Source organism: Leopardus geoffroyi, chromosome B3 (assembly GCF_018350155.1).
Source record: "Leopardus geoffroyi isolate Oge1 chromosome B3, O.geoffroyi_Oge1_pat1.0, whole genome shotgun sequence".
NCBI lineage: Eukaryota > Metazoa > Chordata > Mammalia > Carnivora > Felidae > Leopardus > Leopardus geoffroyi.
In genome coordinates, this window is record NC_059337.1 from 83466097 (window position 1) to 83485673 (window position 19577).

Below are 19577 nucleotides of genomic sequence, written 5' to 3' on the forward strand. Positions count from 1 at the left end.
AGCATAAGGCACTAGACTACTGAACCTCTTAGCAAGAGGCTGCCCCTTTTCCCACAAGAGGTCCTTTTTATGACCAATCAGTAGAGTCTTCCTAAAAGATGAGGGCCCAACCAGCTCATCTTCCTAGAATGTTCTAAACCCAGTTTTGAACTCTGGTTTTAAATACAGGCAAGGGGCCACCAATGAAATACTACAGCGTGACAGTCAAGGTTTTATGTAGAAATGCTAGCCGGGTGGCCTTTGTAATTTACTTCCTCGCCCCCCTTTCTTGCCATGGTTGAGGAGAGCTGGCTCAGGTCTGTCCTGCCCTTTGCTGTTGTTTGCTCATTTTAAACTCACATCTTCAAAAGCATAATGGCAAGACAGTAAGCCCGCCAAAGTCTCGAAGTGTGAGCATCTTGTACTGCCTTTTAACCGTGCATTAGCAACACTGATGTGGGACCAAGTTCAGTGTCAAATTTTGTATACATCACGTCTCTGGGAAAAGCCTGCCTGCAAGGCTGCTCTCCAGCAGATTCTACTCCCAACACTGAGTGCGTGCCTCGGTATTGCACACCAGGGATTTGGGGAACACACTTGTTGCTAAGAATGAATGGGTGTTGTGCATCGCAGAAGCAGATGGCTCTTCAATTAATTGGGGGAAAAAAAATGATGCTGCTTCCTGAAAAGAAACATCAGGTTCTTTGTAGCTGGGAATTTAGAGAAAATGGAGAAAAATCAGGATCTTTGGAGGAGGCTATAGATATATTTTTGTACTGATATATGCCAGAGATCCAGACTTTAAAAATGAATATGCTGTTTTTAGGACACTGTCATGCACCATGCGTGTGGGGGGTGAAGGGTGCTTTTTCATTTTGGAATCTTAATTGAGGTCTAACTTCAGAAACCTGATGCTGACAAAAAAGAACTATGTCATCCTCAGTTATTGTTTGGAAAACGTCATGCTATCTCTCTGGGATTTGATTTACAGCTTGAAGAAACACAATTCCTCAGGAACAGTGAGCTAGGGCAATTCATTTCTTCCCATGAAGCAGAGGTCTCCAACAAATATGTTTGATGCCATTCTTTCCAATCTACTTTTATCTCATTTTCAGTAACCAGAATAATTTGAGAGTGCTGAAAACAAACAACTCCACCATTCACTATTGTACTAGTCTCCTAATTTTTCTGGTATCTTGCCAACTAATAAACAGAGAAGGTATGCTTTTAAATTCTGTGATTTTTTTCATTACTTGATATTGACATACTGGCTATTGCTTTATGATTTAGCCTACTAACAATGATTGAGTTCACTCTTTCAACTCATACACACGACTTCTAATTTTAAGTTCTTTTAATAACCTCAAACACATGAAAAACAAATAAAATGAGCTGATAATTCCGCACAGTAAAATACACTTCACATATTTAGCTATCATGCTGTGGAATAACTCCACAATGTCAAGTAGCACACAATTAGTAAAACTGTAGGGGGAGGAAAAGGAGTGTTTTGATCCTGAAGAATTTTGATCCTAATCAGATTGAAATTTCAACATTCTTGTAGTGCTTAATATCTTCAATCACACACACACACACACACACACACACACACACACACACACAAATCAAACTGATGCCAATGTCAGGTTTTGCATTCTGTGACTGAAATAAAATGCTAAAATATACAAATGCATCTCGCTTTGTACAATAAACATTAACATCATTATAAAGTAAGATTGAGTCTAAAATTGTGTGATGGAATGTCTGATGTTTACCTAATTCTCAAACCAAAGCCAGCCCAGTAACAAAATGACAGAGCATGTAATAAGTCTTGGTTGTGTAAACATTGGAAGAAAAGGCAAAATGCCAGTGCAGTATCCTGCTCGTCCAAAGCCCTAGGCTATTACTGAAGGATGCCTCAACTGTACCGTCTTGGCGGGAGAAGGTCATGGTGACAGAGAATCGGCTCAGGAATAAGATAGAATTCTAAAACAAAGGGGTGGTTAAAAAATAAACTACATTAACTATTTAGCTTTTCTTCCTAGAGCTATTGGCACAATTCCTGTTTCTGTGCATGAAAGGCAGGTTTTAGCCATCTGATATTTCTGATAGCTTGATATCTGTCTTACACTCCGGTTTACAGATAAAACTTTAAAATAAAAGACTCAATAGTCTTTGAGAACTCAGAATGCTATTTTTATCACTTGTATCTTTCTCCTAGCTTAGGCATCTGTAAATCCATACATGAACTTGTCTCTAGAATAAGAAAAGTAGAGGGGAATCTCAGCTCCATCAGGAATTGACAACTTTCATCAGTTGAATCAAGAACTCCGGACCACTCACTCTCCCACCAAGTTAACATGAGTGGCCCGATAGTTCACACTAGCTTCCAACATAAAGAATCAGTAAGAATCGCATTATCCTTACCAACATGGTGGGTGAGTGAAATCCTACTGGGATTCTAAAACCAAGGGGGTTGTAGGCCCTCTTCTTTCACACTGTGACCAAAGACCCCTCTGATTTGTTTTCCTTACGCCACCTTACTGGAGTCATTGAACCCAATTTCACTGATTCTCCAGGCCAAATTGACCAAATCACCATTTCACGGTTTGAATTTTAAACTACTCATATAAGCGATTATTTGAGCATCTTTGCCTATCACACTCTCCACTTCTCCATTGCTCAGGAGCTATTGGCCTGAAGATGACCAATCAGGTCTCCCCGGAGTCCCAAATCCCAGTTAGCTAATGCAGCCATCTACTACTCTCGCCCTGCCTTTAGCCCAAAATAGAAGGGCAAACCACAAATGCTAAACCGAACCGAGAAACATGTTTTGCATCTCTCTTTCGTCCCTTTTAGTCCAGCCTTCTGTCTATAGAAGTTGCTGAATTTGTCTTGAGATACCCCTGGGGTCCTTTCCAGGTCAAATCAGCAATGTTTCTAAAACCTGGAAAGAGTGGCAGAGAGAAACTTCCCTTTACAATGTCGTGCTCCACTAGCAAGGCTCAGGACTCTGCAGCCGTGGGACTTTAGAGAAAAGGAGCCAGAAAGTATAGAACTGGTAGCAGTTTTCCCTTCCTAGAAACTTAACCAGGATGAAGAAACTCTGTAAGAGTTATTTCACAAAGAAAGAAGGACTTCTGCCTTGTCTACAAGATCTCGTAGAATTACAAAAGGATGGGCTGCCCAATATATTTGGAGGATGTTAAAAAAGAAAAAAAAATACAGTAGCCTAAGCATTTATTTCTCAATTACAAAATTTTATCCTTCTTAACAAAAGTAATACACAGCTACCTGGCATAATGCAATGCATGCTGTTTTGCATCAATAACCCCTACGCTTCCCTCCTGAAGGCGTCTCATCGCCAAATGCAAGCCGACTGCTTAATGCAGGACTAATTAGTATATCCCCTTCCAGTCTGCAGGCCCTCCATTGTAATTCCTTCCCAGCTCATTTTTTTCCACAACCGAGCATCAATCAAAGTAAGTGCCCTGCCTGCCTCGGAAACACAAGATGTCCTCCATGCATTTGTCATCTGCCACGCAAACAAAGGGGGAATTTAATTGTTGATTTGGGTATGCAGCCATTGCACACAGTAAAGGAAGCTGCAATGAAGGGAGAAAGGAAGGCACAAAGTTTGGTGGGTGGGCCGAGTGCAAATAGCACAGGGGACTTTTTTTTTTCTATCTTTCTATCTTAGCCTTTTTCGGGGCTGGGCCTTCAGGGATTTAGCTGCAACCTGATCATTGGTTGGACTTTTTCCCAAAGCAAATGAGTTTTTCCTCTTCTTCCGTATGAATATGGAAATGCCCATGAAAAGAAATACATGTAATAGCTACCGTGTCAGACTTTTTTTCAGAAGCCAAGTCAGCCCACGTCGTGTGCCTGTCCGTTAACCAAAAAAGATGCTCACATGGAGAAGAAATAAAGTCAGGTTTTTATGTAGAAGTGAATTGCCAGTATTATTTTATGTCTTTTTATTTTTTTTCTTTTTGAGGAAGTATGGATTTTGGCTTTTCCAGTCTAAAGACGGGCAGAGAACAGAGATCAGCAAGGGCCTAACTATCAGCTGAGTGTCCTTGGTCCCCTGCGTTTATAGAAATGCAGAATTTCAGGCCTACCCCCAGCTTACTGAATCCTCATCTGCAGTGAGCAAGATCCCCAGCGGACTCGCATTCAGGTTAACGTTTGAGAAGGATGGACTATACTAGCATTTAGAAGGCATTCTTGTCTTACATGAAGTAAATACGAATTGACTAACAATCTTAACGGCTTCATTTTCCTCTTCAGTTGGCTGAATCTTGTGAATAACAGTAAAATAGAAGTAGGGAATTGGCTACCGAGGGTATCTCGGTCAGTGCTCAAATGAAACAAGTATGTGATTACTTGATAAAGAGAAGGACTTCTTTACAAAGATGTCAGGTATTAGCCTTCTCCACTGATATTCAAGAGAGTATAAATGGAAGTAATCGTCAACATGTAAGCAAAAGGAGGTCTTCAGTTTTTTCCCCAGGTTAACATTTTTGCCATGTGCTTGTTGTACATGTGAATACAAAAATTTCCCCTGTTCAAGTTCATCTAAAATCTCTGAGTACTTACTGTATAGCTTTGTGGTATTGCAGTAAGGTTTCAAAAATAACTAAGATGTGGTCTCTACCTTCAGGGAGCTTACATACTAGTAGGGACGATAGCATGAAAACAACCAATTTTGGAAAGGTGGCATAAAATGAGGACTATTGAGATGTATTTTTTTTATCTTATTTTAATGTTTGTTTATTTTTGAGAGAGAAAGAGGGAGAGACAGAGCATGAGTGGGGGAGGGGCAGAGAGAGGGGGAGACACAGAATCTGAAGCAGGCTCCAGGCACTGAGCTGTCAACACAGAGCCTGACGCATGGCTTGAACCCACAAACCGTGAGATCATGACAGCCGAAGTCAAAGTTGGACACTCAACCGACTGAGCCACCCAGGCGCTCCTATTGAGACGTATAAACAAAACACTGAAACCCCAGAGATGAGGGGCAGGAAGGGAGGACGAAAGGTTCCAGAGGTAGCATATCTTCCCTGGAACTTCAAAGAAGATGGCAAGAAGCCAAGGTGGCAGATGGGCAGAGGTGTAGGGTCAGGGACATTCCAGAGCATAGAAAAGGACACAGAATGGGGTGCCTGGGTGGCTCAGTCAGTTAGGCAGCCAACTTCAGCTCCGGTCATGATCTCATGGTTCATGGGATCGAGCCCCGCATCAGGCTCTGTGGTGACAGCTTGGAGCCTGGAGCCTGCTTCGGCATCTGTGACTCCCCTTCTCTCTCTGTCCCCTTCCCAGCTCATACTCTGTCTCTCTCAAAAAATAAACGTGAAAGAAAGAAAGAAAGAAAGAAAGAAAGAGAGAGAGAGAGAGAGAGAGAGAGAGAGAGAGAAAGAAAGAAAGAAAGAAAGAAAGAAAGAAAGAAAGAAAGAAAGAAAAGAAAAGAAAAGAAAAGAAAAGAAAAGAAAGAAAAGAAAGAGAAAAGGACACAGAATGATACCACACACGATCTTTCCTCTCTGCCCAGGAAGTAAGCCAGAACTTCAATTGGACTCATCTATTCTAATGAAATCCTAACATGGATCCTTGGGCTTTTCCTTATTACTATTTCAATTAGTAGCTGCTTTTATTACCATAAAAGGAAACACGTGATATTTGAGAGAAAATGACGCATTGCTCTTATAAAACACGTTCAGAAAAAAAAAAAAAAAAACTTCTAAAACATCCATTTTAACCTAAATCAACCTAAATAAGATGAATTCCATTACTTCTTATACTTTATATAAAATTAAGAACAAGATGCCATTATAAGTTTTAATTATTTTAAATTTTTTAATGTTTGTTTTTTGAGAGAGAGGGGGTGCGGGTACACAAGAGGTGGGGGAAGAGAGAGAGAGAGAGAGAGAGAGAGAATGTGAAACAGGCTCAAGGACTATGAGATCATAACCTGAGCCAAAGTTGGATGCTTAATCAACTGAGCCACCCAAGCACCACCCAGGTGCCCCCTCCCCCCCAACCCCCGTTATATGTGTTATAATTACTTTCCTTAAAACATTGATTTAATGATACCTTGACTATCTCAGAAAACCTCAAACTTTTCCTTGTTTAACACAAATGAGTGACATAAGGATTTAATTTGTGTAAGTGTTTAGCATACAATGGTTTTTACATTGGGGCACCTGGGTGGCTCACTCGGTTGAGCGCCAGACTTCAGCTCAGGTCATGATCTCACAGTTTGTGGGTTCGAGCCCCACGCCGGGCTCTGTGCTGACACCTCGGAGCCTGGAGCCTGCTTTAGATTCTGTGTCTCCCTCTCTCTCTGCCCCTCCCCTGCTTGCGCTCTGTCTCTCTCTTTCTCTCAAAAATAAACATTACAATGGTTTTTACATTAATTTAGTGTTAACTAAGGATCGGGTCATTTGAACCTCTTTATGAACTCCACATCCCCTCTGGCTTCCTAGAATTTTTGGTGGGGCACATCAACTAGAATGTATCCGGTTACAAGTAACAGAAAACCCAGGCAAAAATGAGTTCAGCTTTCTCTGTAATCGTCTCAAGTTTCTCTTCATGACCCAAAGACAGCTGTGGCACTGCCCATCACCAGTTCCCCACAAGACAATGTCCAAAGTCAGGAAAGGGTCAGTCACTATTTTGTGTTCATTCTTGAAAGAAAATACTCTTAGAGGCCCTCCAGGAGAGAGGAGCCCCCTTATGTCTCATTGCCCAGCATTTCATCAAATGCCCATGCCAGAGTCACCCACCAGATGGAATTGCCATGACTGGTTTAAACAATCAAAGTTCGTCCCCACTGGGACTTGGGAGAGAAGTGATAGAAAAGCCGTTCAATACGCAACATGATGACTGCTGCAGGAGCTATAGGAAAGTTGTCGGGAGTAAATCTTAAGAGTTCAAAAGGAGCACGTTGCTTTCCTTTCTCCCTCTTTCTCTTCTTATTTTACCTATATCAGAAGATGAATGTTAGCTGATCCTGTTGAAATCATTGTTTCATAATCTATGTAAATCAAACCATCATGCTGTGTGTTTAAACTCACACAGGGATGTACGTCCATTATTTCTAAATAACACTGGGAAAAAAAAAAAAAAAAAGAATAGCTGTCCAGTGGACAATCAACGATGCCTGCTACAGGGGAGCATCTGTAACATTTTCACAACCAAGTATCTCGGTTTCTGAAAATCTACACCATAGGTGAACAAATGAAACTTGTCTGGGCTCCTTTAAATACTCCTGTTTTTACCACACATTGGTTTCTCTGTACCTATGCCTCACTACTCATCTGTCTCTTGTTCAAGATGTTTAGTGCGCTTCATAAAACAACCCCATCCAGAAACACAGGGTCCACAAGAGACATAAAATAAATCTAAGATCCAACCTCATCCTTTTACCTTTTTTTAGTTCTGCCTACATTCCAGCTTAACCTTGCCAATACTTCATTTTTAAAGGGAGGTAAAAGATTCACCCAGGCCAGGTCAGATCCCCATACCACTTGCCCTAAGAGTGACCATGGTTTTAAGTCTCTTAGTGAAAATGCCAAGAATCTGTCTCCCATAGAAAGGCACATTGAGGTAAGTCCTTTTTTCAGAATAAAGAAAACTTTCCCATTAATTCCCAACAAGAGAGAGACCTCCCTGTGGGTCTCACTGTCCAGCGTTTCACCGTATTCCAAACCTAAACTAATCACTGGTAAGGAATGGAATTACCGTGACTGAGGCTAAAAGGGGGACAGGGCCACCACCTAATTTTGCTTACTTTGAGATGCCCCAGTGCCTCGCACAGAGTAGGCACTCAAAGGAGTATTGAGTGAATAAATCCACCATTTCCTTCATTTCCTAGCTGTAAATTTTTCTTATTTCCATGTTCAAGAGTTCACTGTTTCCCTTTATATAGCAAATCCCCACCAAAAAAAAATGTTAAGTATAAGGGCTAAGAAATACCGTCCCTGACTATTTTAGGTCAAGAAGGGCAGGAATGAGTGGTACAGAAACTCTGGCTGAACTGAAAGCAAGCTTGAAAAAAAATCTGAGATCTCAAATGTCACTCATGCCAACCATCACTTTGATTTTTCCTGTCCTAGAACATGATACCATCAGTGTTTAAAAGGCTTGGTCTCCAATTCAGTACATTATCATGAAGCAAAGGAGAATTTATTTTTTAAACTTAACAAATTGACACGTCCTAAATCAATGAAAAGTTTTCTCTGCATGATTCAATATTAACAGTTAATAAAAATCTATCAATTGGCAGTGGTATAGGAAAAAACCTCTTCTGAGGTTATAAATCACACAGATAGCAACTCAAGCAGGGCCTGTCATTAGTGTATTAGGGGGAAAATCCATAGATGATGCATCGTCATTCACGGAACATCCACAGGTCTTCTGTCCTCAAGCTCGTAACTCACGTTAAGTACCAAATATCATTAAACTTTACCAAATATTGCTCAGCACAGAGATTCACAAAAACACACACACACACACACACACACACACACATTGAAAACCAATTTGTGGATGCCTGCTATTTAAGACATCTAACTCACTAATTGCAAAATCTATAGGAAAGTCTGCACAGCATCAAAGCCTTGGTTGATCCTATGAGCAGTTCCAAATGAAAAACGGTCTGTGTTGCAAGTAAATAAAGCTCTTCATGCACAGTTTCTGCCTCTAATGCTGTTTCTCCTGTGGGTTTTGAAAATGACCTTCCTGTAAGCATCAAGGACTATAACTTTTAGATAAAGAAACTTGTTCCTGTTTTAAGTCTATGTCAGGTTCATTCCCCTATAGCCCACAGTTTTCAAAAGCAGAGGAAAAAGTAATCCAGAATTTAAAAAAAAAAAAAAAAAAAAAAAAAAAAAGTCCTGTTTCCAGAATGAAGTTCCCTGTCAGCCTGCCTTGGGCCTTAGGTGGAGAAGCAGAGATTAAAGAGTCAGTATTCTTTTTCATGTTTCATCTGCCAGTTTTGTGAATGTAGAAAGAAAACCAGTGGCTACAGCTAAGCACCCAACTGTGGGTGTTAAGTAGAAAGTGTGATTCTATTGCACACACCCCCTTACTTGCACACCCTCCATATTAGTGAATTCAGAAATAACACTGGAGTTCCTGAGAGAAGGCACCCCTTCTCCATTCTCTGCAGCCACTGATGAAGGTACCTCCAGGAGGGGTGAATGGCGCCGCAGATGCGTCCTCATATCGCCATGACGATAATGAAGCTCTTTGTTCAGCTGTGTGAATGTGAAGTGTGCAATCTCCGATGATCTCACCATTTCCTATTTATTCTATACTTACCTGAATACGCCAAGTATTGCAGCTTTTTAATGCATATGCAAACCCCTAAAATGTCCTTTTGTGAGACACTTCGCTAAAAGACCGCTTTTGATATGTGTTCATCTCCTCTTCAAACCGAATTAGACTGCTTCCTTCTTTTGAAGACACAAGTAACTCACTATTTAGAATCTTTGGCTTTGATTTGGTAGAACAGCCCAACAGGAAGGGACCATGTTCTCTTTTTTTCTCCATATTTCTGAAGGCAAACTTGTACTGATTTGTTTTGATTTACTAACAGAATTATGTTCCTGCCACAGACACAGGCTTCCTTTATGTCCTTTCAATCATCGGTCTATTTCTGTGGACAAAGTTTTCCCAAGGAAAACTGAAATCCCTCTGTTTGGTGACTGTGTGCTGAGCCATGGATGTGCGCTTCAGCAAGAGTCCGTCAGGTTTAGCGGGGAGAGGCGTTTTCCTCCACCAGCGCAACATTTCTTGCACGCCTGCCACGAAGCTCAAACCAAGAGACCAGGTGACATTTTTGAACAATATTCAATAAAACTGAGCATCCAGCCTTTGGGGGAGGGGAAGGGGGAAGCGTGTGTTTGACACAACAGGTCACGTGTCCTAAAATGGAAGTTCTCTGCAGTTTTCTTTTGATTAAACTGTATTTGCCACTCCCTTCACCGTTAGGGGTGGGTGATATTTGGACACTAATAGCCGAAAATTGCCAACCAAGCAGGATTGCAGCAGTTCAACCAGGAGGAGCTAAGTCTCTTTTGTTACATGTGGGGCTCACCTCTGTCCTCTGAAGAGCACAGTCTATAACTCACAGGCACCTTTGGCCTGGAAGGTGGGGCGGTGCGGATGACCGCTTCTTGGTTCTCCTCAGAGCAACAGCTACTGAGAGTGATTGGTTCTGCCCTAGACTTCAGAGTAAAAGAAACAAGTTCTCGCGTGGTAGCAGAGGCGCTCCAAATTATGCCCGGGAACATTCGAGATTGCAAGCGAACCTGGGAAAAACTGCACCCATCCTCCCCGCATCTTCATGATTACCCTGTAAGAGCTCAGAAAAGGCCATTGAGATGTTGTGAGATCCTCAAAGAAAAACCGGTTCCTCTGGTACAACTTTAAAGACATAATTCTAGAGATGTTGTAAGTGAATCACATCTAGAGATGTGATCAGTGAATCCAGTGAGCGACACACAGGCTGCTCTAGCAAAAGTTTTGGATATCAAAAAGCAAACTTTGGGATAAATCAAAGGGCAGATGCCAGGTTATGTGTTAAAAGTACTCAGACCATATCATGGTATAAAATGAAAACTATGATCCACGTCAATAAATTTTCTTTCTCTCTGTGCTTCTTCTCTTTATAGTTTGAGCACAGTGTTATGAATTTACTCCTCAGGTCTTTGGTCTGTTGAGCGTGTATCTCTTTTCAAGGGACAATTGGCTATTTTTTTAAGGACTTCCATATCAAGTAACTTACATCATGCGCTCTTCGGATTCTCCCCACAAAAGGGATTTCAGGAAATAACCTGACACAAACATTCTCTCATTTTTCTCAGTTATCTAAAGCTAAAACTGACAAATAAAAACAGCCCTTGGATTAAAGAGAAGTGAAAAAGTTTTTGTGTTTTTCAAGTTGTCTAATTTATTACAAACTAAAAATCTCTTTCAAACTGGCACCAAGGTGGCTTTTCTTCTTGAGCTGATTAGGACCACATGAGCTCAGAAAAAGCTGTCAGATCCTGCCTCTGGCGCAGCTGGAACGATCCAACTGATTTGCCAGTAAGATTTTTTTTTTTTTTTTTTTTTAAAGCAAGAAGCTTCATCCCAAAGTCATAAATTTATATTCTGGAGCCCCAAGCAAAAATTACTCCTTGTTCATTTTAAAGGAAGCAAAATTCCATCGATACTTCTTTTTATGGGACCTCCTGGACAACAAAAACAACTGGGGCAATATTTTGGTCAACATTTCCTGCTATAGTGGAAGCTAACTCAGTGCCCTATCGCTCACTATCTAGCTTCCCACTGACACACAGAGGTCTCATTCAAAAAACACTCCTCTTCAGGAAATAGTCATAATCTGTGTCCAGGCCAGAATGGACCTTTACCTCTCAGGACTGGTTTTGTCAGGCTGGCCCAGGGCAAGTGAACGGATTAGGTCAAACTTTTTTTCTTCAGTCGACCACAAGGGGCTCCTGGACCTGCTTTGGGGTGTTCACCACAGCAAATGAAGGCACTCACATAGCTGCCTGACTTCCCAAGGAGCCTGAGGGGGCGCCCACCCTTCCCCGTCAGTCCTTCCACAACCACTTTCGCACATGAAGACCTACCAAGCCTGCCTCTCTGAGTTCGATCTCCTCTCTTTCCTAGACAGCCCTTGGCCTGGGTGATGAAGAAGGCTGCATTAATGGATTCATGGGCCCTAGTATATTTGTGTTTATTCTCAGGAAACAGATGCACTTTAATCAGACCCAGCGTCCTATTGCCTTCACTCCAAAAGACGACACCCTCTCATCAGTCTTTCAGCCCCCTTCACAGCACGTACGTGGAGCCCACCAAGGAGGCAGATGTTTTGCTGGCTGTGCATTTCAGAACTGAGATTTCGTTTCTTTGTTTGTTTTTAAGTAAGAGAAGGTATTATAAGGAATGGGGGTGGGGGTAATCTTTATGTGGATCCTGCCATTTCTCATTTAACTTTACAATTCCTTTCTCACTCTGCCCCCCTTTCTGTGCACTGTAGTCTAGTTCTGGGGATAATTTTTTAATTTTGCCTATGTAGGGTCACACTCCAGACCACAATCCCCAGACGGGCTGGGCTTCTCCGGCCTACCACCTCAGTGTTTTCTTCATGGGATTCTAAAAAGGGGCTCCTTAGTCTCTTTCCCTTGTCAACAATCCTAGAACCCTTTGAAATTCTTCCTTTCTCCAGATACACAGCAGATAGAATCATGCACCAGCCGCTGATTGGGGTACTAGAAGTTTTTCTCCGTGAAAATAGTGGGCAGAATTTCATAACCCGTCATTCCTCTATTAATAGTTAACCAGGTTGAGAGGATTTGAATAAAAGCACATCTTGTTGCATGCAACAATGGTTTGACAGAAGAGCTGTATGGCAGAGTTAGTATTTCACTGCTTTCAGCTTCACCACGCAGTTTTGTAGCCTGGGAAGCCATGCATGCAGAATGGCAGAACTTACAATTGCCGACACAAGGAGAGTACAATGCTACCTGTGGAGCCCCGCCACCAAGAGAAGGTGTGACAGTTCCGGGCCTTAAAAATACCCTCAACTGTTGAATAGTTTCAGAATAGTGCTTGCCACTTTTTGAAACACACATCAAAGCAAATCTTTTTTCAAGCACCTGTTAAGACGTAATTATTAAATTTTACAACCACCCATTCAATGCACTGTGAGAAAAGGGGAGACTGGGAGAAAAACATCGAAGTGGACATGGTTATGGATAGAATACGGGGAGGTTGATTTTTGATCACTTTTGGAGCCAGGAGGAATGGCTTAGACACGACGGATGAGCTTCAACAGCCTTAAAACACAGCTCTTTTCCAAAGTGACTTCCCTTTACCCATCCAACCCCCCCCCAAAAAAAATCGAAATGTACTTCATGAAACTATTGTATATGAAGCACTTATTAGCCGTAATTAAATGGACAATATGAATTTACTACGTCTTTAGGACTCTGGCTTGTTCTGGTTTAGAGCAAGATGATTAATGCAAATACATATTACTTGAGATAACCATTTAGCAGCTAATTTAGCCAAATTTATTACAGCAGTTAGAGGTTTTTCATTTTAGCAGACGGAGACAAGGACATGCCAAAAAATGGGCAACGTGGACGAGTGCACACTGCCCTCTAGTGGCCAACCAGCTGGTGCGCTTTTTCGGGGGTGTGGAGTTGCTGAGATTCCTAGCCAAGTAATAACAGCAGGTTTTGCACGTTTCCGGCATCCTTTTAAACCATTCCTTTCCATAGCACTTTATTTCTGGGGATGATTTACTGCACTTTCCCCTTTTACTAGCTCAGGAGTACCCAGATACAAATCAAATCAATTTCAACTTGGCAAGATTTTGGTTAAAGTATCATTTTTAACATCTGCATTTTAAAGCTCTCCTTCAGTGGGTATTTAATGGCACCGTTTCACATTACTGATTGTTTTTACTTGTTCCTTCATTTGGGGCCATATTTCAGAGCCTGTGTGGAGCTGTCACTCTGTTTGGCTCTAGCCAAGTCAATTCTGTGCCTCCCTTAGGCTAGTGCTTCTCTCTGACTTGGTCGGGGAATTTATTTTGTCCCAACATTCAGGAAAGTCTCACCAGAATTTCCCCTGACTGACCAATGTAAATTTTGTTCATACATGGACTATAAATTCTGCTAGACAAGATCAAAAGGAACAGATGTGTGAGGACACTGGTTGATATTGCTTGCACTGAGGTGAAACGATCAAAGACAGGGCTGAAGCATCTTCGGAACCATTCAAATATCTGGAATCTCAAAGAGATCTACCTCGCAGCTATGAATAAATCACATACAAATTTTCCTTTGTTAGTGTCTGACGTCAAACCCATTGACAATATCCACACCACATTAGGTATTCTGTGAGCCAACAAGATTTGTAGTCCCTTTATTCTTTCCTTCACACCATGGCTGCCCAAAATGGAATAAAGTCTTGCTACAAATGCTAGTAACCCTCGCTCCACTGAATTGTTGATTTTGTTTGTCCTACTAATGGCATTATACATTAAGCATACAGAAGGGCACCCCTGGATTAGTGCGGGACCTCCCCTTTCTAAGCTGGCGGTTTTACCGGGATGATTATCATTTGGTCCCAGTCCTAATACACAATACCTTCCATTTGTTTTGTTTTCTTCCCCCAGTGCTGAATAAGGGCCAGTGTGTGACGAAGTACTATCGTTGGATGCAGAAGAATGGAGGATATATTTGGATACAGTCTAGTGCCACCATAGCTATTAATGCCAAGAACGCAAATGAGAAGAATATCATCTGGGTGAATTATCTTCTTAGGTATATTTTCTAATTCTTTTTCATTTCTGTGTCAGTTATAAAATATGCAGCCCGTGGTTAATAGCTGACATGTTTTATTATCTTTTGGCAGTATCTGGTGTGGAATTATGTGGAAATTCTGCTTTTTCTTTCCACAAGATTCAAAGACATATGCAAAGATCAGAGCTATGTTGGAGGGGACTTCTGGGGCAGAGTCACAAAATTGTCAGTAATTCTTGGTCTGTCAACATTTGGGCAGCTCTACAGACATTGCTTTGGTTTCCCCACAAATGTTCAGGCTAGAAGAAGAAAACAAATGCAGACTTTTGCCTACAGATGAAGCATTCAAGAAAGCACCACCTTCTCCCCACCACATGAACCTACATTCATGCATTCCCATCCTTGAGAAGATTAAGCAAAAGGGCATGGGGAAGAAGTGACAGGGTTCACTATTTGCCTCCTATATTCCATCCCTTTGAAGCCTTACACAGATTACATAGCATCTGATTCCCTGGGGCATTCAAGTTTTGGTAAGCGAAGTGAGCTGCTTTGCCAGAATCAAGGCACTATCAGTATATAAACAAAGGCGCTCTCCTTTTGCCTAATGCTGTGTGATCCCACCCTTCACTGCTATTTTAATGTGCCCTCGCGTTTACATCCATGAATGAAGCCAGGCTCAACAGCTTCCTAAATTCTAGTCTACAACCCCATTTCTCCCTCCTTCCTCATCTACTTTTGCCTTTGGAGTCAAACTAGCAAAAAGAAAAGGGAGGGCAATGGCCCCGGGGGGTCTGCTTTGGGCAGCAAGATTTCTGGGAGGTTCTCCACCAATCCTGTCCTGAGGTTATTAGAATGCTAGGCCTGGCTCCCTCCCACTACTGTCTTTCCAGTTTGGAGTTTCTCTTGGCTTTAAAGCCACCAAGCAGGACCCACACGCGGTCCGAGTAGGAAAGCCTCTGATCGGTCTTATGAATGGAAGTTGGTGCCCTTTGGCTGATAATCTAGACAGGGAGTACCTGAATCCCATTTTTCTTTGAGACAGCCAAATGGAGCCGAGATGCTGGCAACCGTGGCTCGTCAGCACGCTGACCCTTCAGAGCGTGTTCACGTACGAGGGCAATGACTTGAAGGCATGAATGTGCTTGCTACCAATAGCATATCAATCAGACACTAATGATTATAGCTCTAGAGAGGGCCTTAATGTGTGCCACTTAAAAGAGTCTTCATTTATCTACTTTCTCTTTCCTTTTTTGACCTCTTCTACTCTACATTAATTCTCTCTAAAGGCCCAAGTATGTGTATTTCATGTGTCTTTCTCTGAGGCCTGATTTTCATGCACGCTTTCCCCTGTGTTTGTGATATGCTCAAGATGGGTTTTACAAAGAGGTTTACAGAACAGTGGCTATGTGTAATGCAGAAGATTATTAAAAAAAAAAAAAAAAGGGGGCGCCTGGGTGGCGCAGTCGGTTAAGCGTCCGACTTCAGCCAGGTCACGATCTCGCGGTCCGTGAGTTTGAGCCCCGCGTCGGGCTCTGGGCTGATGGCTCAGAGCCTGGAGCCTGTTTCCGATTCTGTGTCTCCCTCTCTCTCTGCCCCTCCCCCATTCATGCTGTGTCTCTCTCTGTCCCAAAAATAAATAAACGTTGAAAAAAAAAATTAAAAAAAAAAAAAAAACAAAAACCCTCACATGCCAAAGAGAAAATAGAATAAGGTATTGTGGCATTAACATTCTTTTGCTAGTCAGAAATGGGGTTGTGCCAAGGAGACCCACTATTATTAAAAATCAGACAGTAGTAACAGGGGCACCACAGACTACAAGGTACCTGTCCCCCATGCTGATGTAACATAGGTTACTAAAGTAATCTACATGCTTGTCACTCTGGTTCAGGGAGATATCTTTCCATCTGGATCTTTCTTACTGCCTCATCCATCTCATGCCTACTCTGCCCCCAAATGGAGGGAATGAGAAGGGTTAAGGAGGTGTCAGTCCGTGCAGTTGTGGATCCACACCACTGATCTAGCCTGGGATCAAATGATACAAGCACCTAAGTGTTTGGTGATTCTAGTCTGTCTACTTCCATAGGGAGAGGAAGGAAGCAGTTTGGGTACCCAAGACCAGTTTTCAGGCTCAAAAGCCTCAATCTCAGACATGGTAGACAGCTCCCGGCTGACCTCAAGACTCACCCTGAGTTCAATAATGAAAGGCTGCAAGTTGAGGGACAAGTGACTTGGGAAGCCCCAAGGCATCTGGACCAAAGGAGATCAATACGGATGGACTTTAGCAGAGAAAACTCCCACCATGTCTGCCATTCATTGGTATCACTTCTAGAGACTAAAGATCTAGAAGAAAAGCACTTGGCCTTGGCAAAATAGCGACCCTTGCATATTAGCAAAAGAGCAGCTCACTGAAGTTTGTTTTTCTTTCCCACATTCCTGTTCTTTGTTCTTCCCTGAGCAGTATTTTCAGGCCACCTCTTCCTTCTCAGAATCCCTCACTTCTGGGTCCATCCGGAAGGACAACACGGTCCTTCCCTGTTCTGAAATGACTGCTCCGCCAGTCTTGTTCCTACTCCCTCACATGTCGGTAGAATTACAGACTCCAGAGTGTTCAGAGACGGCCTGAGTGCCAAGGCCACCTTCCCACCATTAGCCTCATCTGATTATCTACAGAAAACTCTGCTACTGAAGCTAATTCACACTAAGGAGTAAATGCCTGATGATCCATCTTAGTGAATTAACCCTCCCAGCGATTGGCAGTTTTAGTGGTTACTGAAACAGTGACTCTTCAATACAGCAATCTCACTAGAGGTTGACAAATGAATCCTTAATCCTGTATTGTAAGTCTCTGGTTGGCTGGGCCATCACGGAGGGTAGAAGCAGCACTTTGCAGTTTGAGGCCAGAGGCTTTCCTTATGGCTTCAGATTACAGCAGCCCTCATTGCTCCCACACTGGGCTGGCCTTGAAGTGGCATTTCTAGAAGATAATGAACTCAAACTGACCGAACACACTCTCTTTTCCAGAAGAGACTTGTTTCTGAATTAAAAATAGAACAAGAATTAAGCACATTTGTGCAAATGGGGGTAGAGCCATTCTGTTAGGGCCTCTTTCACACTAGGACTCTCCCCGCTGCAATCAGAGTTCCAGCTTAACAAGCCACAGGTGAACACCACATGAGCAGTTGAAAATGTGATTGTAATGGGTGTGTTGACAGTTCAGTAGCCATAATCCATGCATCCCAAGGTGCACCTGTGCATCTGTCAGATCATTAGGCGCCGAGGGCTCTGCGCACATCCCCCCCCCACCTCCCCCATCAGTTGTTTTAGAGCCATCTCAACAGCTGAGAAGCTCCATCAAGGAACCAAGACAAGGGAACTGAGGCAACGGACTCATTAGGAGCCCAAGAGAAGATCGGGCACACCAGGAGGTATAGGAAGGAATAGTTGAGAATACTTCTCAGCCTCCCTTCCCCGCCGCGCGCCCCCCCCCCCCCCACCGCCCGGGTGTTAGACGGGAGGGATGTCAAGCGGCACACTTCCCTGGCCCCCAGTGCTACCTGATTATTTAAAAGCTTTTTAGTGGCTTTCCTGTAGCATTTGGGTATTCAGTCATTGTAGCAGGGTGCGGCTGTACCCCGGCACATGAAATCCAAGCTCCTGTCAAAGTCCCATAACGAGCAGAGAAATGACTTCACGTGCAGTCTTTTAAACTCTCTAAACTCCAAAAGTTTGGGGCAAGGAAGTGGGGAGAAGATGGTCAAAAGCAAACCATGCGGAATGGGTGTCTGCCCTCCTGACGAATGCCTCCCTCCCCCGCAGTAACCCCGAGTACAAGGACACACCCATGGATATCGCACAGCTCCCACATCTGCCAGAGAAAACTTCAGAATCTTCGGAGACATCTGACTCTGAATCAGACTCTAAAGATACCTCAGGTATTACAGGTATTACTACTTCTCCATGTTCTGCAGTGACTGCTTGCCTATCCAAACATGAGGGGTGGGCAATGGCCAGACGGCCACCATCAGAGCAGAGCAACTGTTAAATTTCATAGAGAGACATATGTCACATCAAGTTGATAGACTCTCTGTACACATAGGTATGTATATCAGTATACCACCACATACATATGTGCACACATGGATGTATACATATATGCATGTGGTATATATACATGCATATATATTGTATATATAAGCATATGTATGTGAAGGTATATATTTATACACATCAATTCACGCATCCCAATATGCCTATATGCACAAAAACATACAGAGAGAGACTGATTTAGCAATCACTCAATGTCAGCCACACAGAAGGAGTCATGCTCTAACCCCATAGTAAGCTTTGGCCTCTTTACCTGAAGCAGAGGCAGCACGATCTCTTCCGTGATCCACCCAAGTTCTAGTGCAGGCTGCATCCGAAAGCATCACAGCACAGCTATAAAATCAGCATTGTCCCTAAATCTTCTGAGTTGTGTTACTGGGAAAATCTATTCTCCGTATAATGTGCCAGATGGCTAGGGTTCCCCACCACCCCCGACCCCCCCATCTTTAGGGCACCTGCTCTCCAGGCCTGTGAGCCCATATCCCTCTACTCCAGACAAAGCTTCAGGGAAGTGGAAGGAGGTGAAAAGCACAGAGGATCTTGTTTGTTTTCCTATCCTAAACTGCATTCATTTGAAAGCTCTTTCCTAGGGCAGAAGTTCTGGAATAGACAGGCTCTGCTTCTTATTTACTTAGTATTTAGCAGGGAACAAAAAAAAAACAAAAAACAAAAAACAAAAATTCCCTGCCCCGTGGAGCCTGTATTCTTGTTGGAGGAAGAGATCAAAGTAAATGAAAATAAGCACCGTCTGATTCCCTGTATGGATAAGTGCTATAGAGAAAAACAACTTTAGGAATAGGGAGTGTGGTGTTCAATCATGAACAAATATTCACCAACGGAAGGGGCCGACGTCTGTAGAAAGTCACCTTGCATACCATCATGTTTCTGTGTCACTGACATCTTATTCCAGGTTATTTACCCTGACTCCCTGAATATTTTTGCAGGACTTCTCAAATGTTAATGTGCTAAACAATCACCGGGGGATCTCGTTCAAATACAGAATCTGATTCAGCAGGCCTGGGTGGAAAGCTGGGATTCTGCATTTGAAAGAAGCATCCAGGTGATGCAGTGCCGCTGGTCTATGAACCACACTCTGAGTAAAGGCCCAGCTAATCGAGGCTCTCCAGAGAGAGAAAGCCCAGGCTTTTAGGTAGCAAAGGTGGTGGA

At 42.8% G+C, this 19577-nt stretch overlaps 1 protein-coding gene and 1 long non-coding RNA gene across 13 annotated transcripts in view; one reads left to right on the forward strand and one right to left on the reverse strand.

Annotated features, from left to right (window-relative positions):
* NPAS3 (neuronal PAS domain protein 3) overlaps positions 1 to 19577 on the forward strand; it is an 861794-nt gene that overhangs the window by 837568 nt on the left and 4649 nt on the right. For 6 of the 9 annotated variants that reach the window (XM_045450657.1, XM_045450659.1, XM_045450660.1 and 3 more), the window contains 2 exons: positions 14180 to 14327; positions 18123 to 18247. In XM_045450657.1, coding sequence (XP_045306613.1) covers positions 14180 to 14327; positions 18123 to 18247 — 273 coding nt within the window. The remainder of the gene's footprint in view (positions 1 to 14179; positions 14328 to 18122; positions 18248 to 19577) is intronic. The other 3 variants (XM_045450658.1, XM_045450661.1, XM_045450664.1) reach the window with 1 other exon arrangement.
* The window catches only part of LOC123583533, a 216836-nt gene that overhangs the window by 123058 nt on the left and 74201 nt on the right, over positions 1 to 19577 (reverse strand). The gene's annotated exons all lie outside the window — the stretch shown is intronic.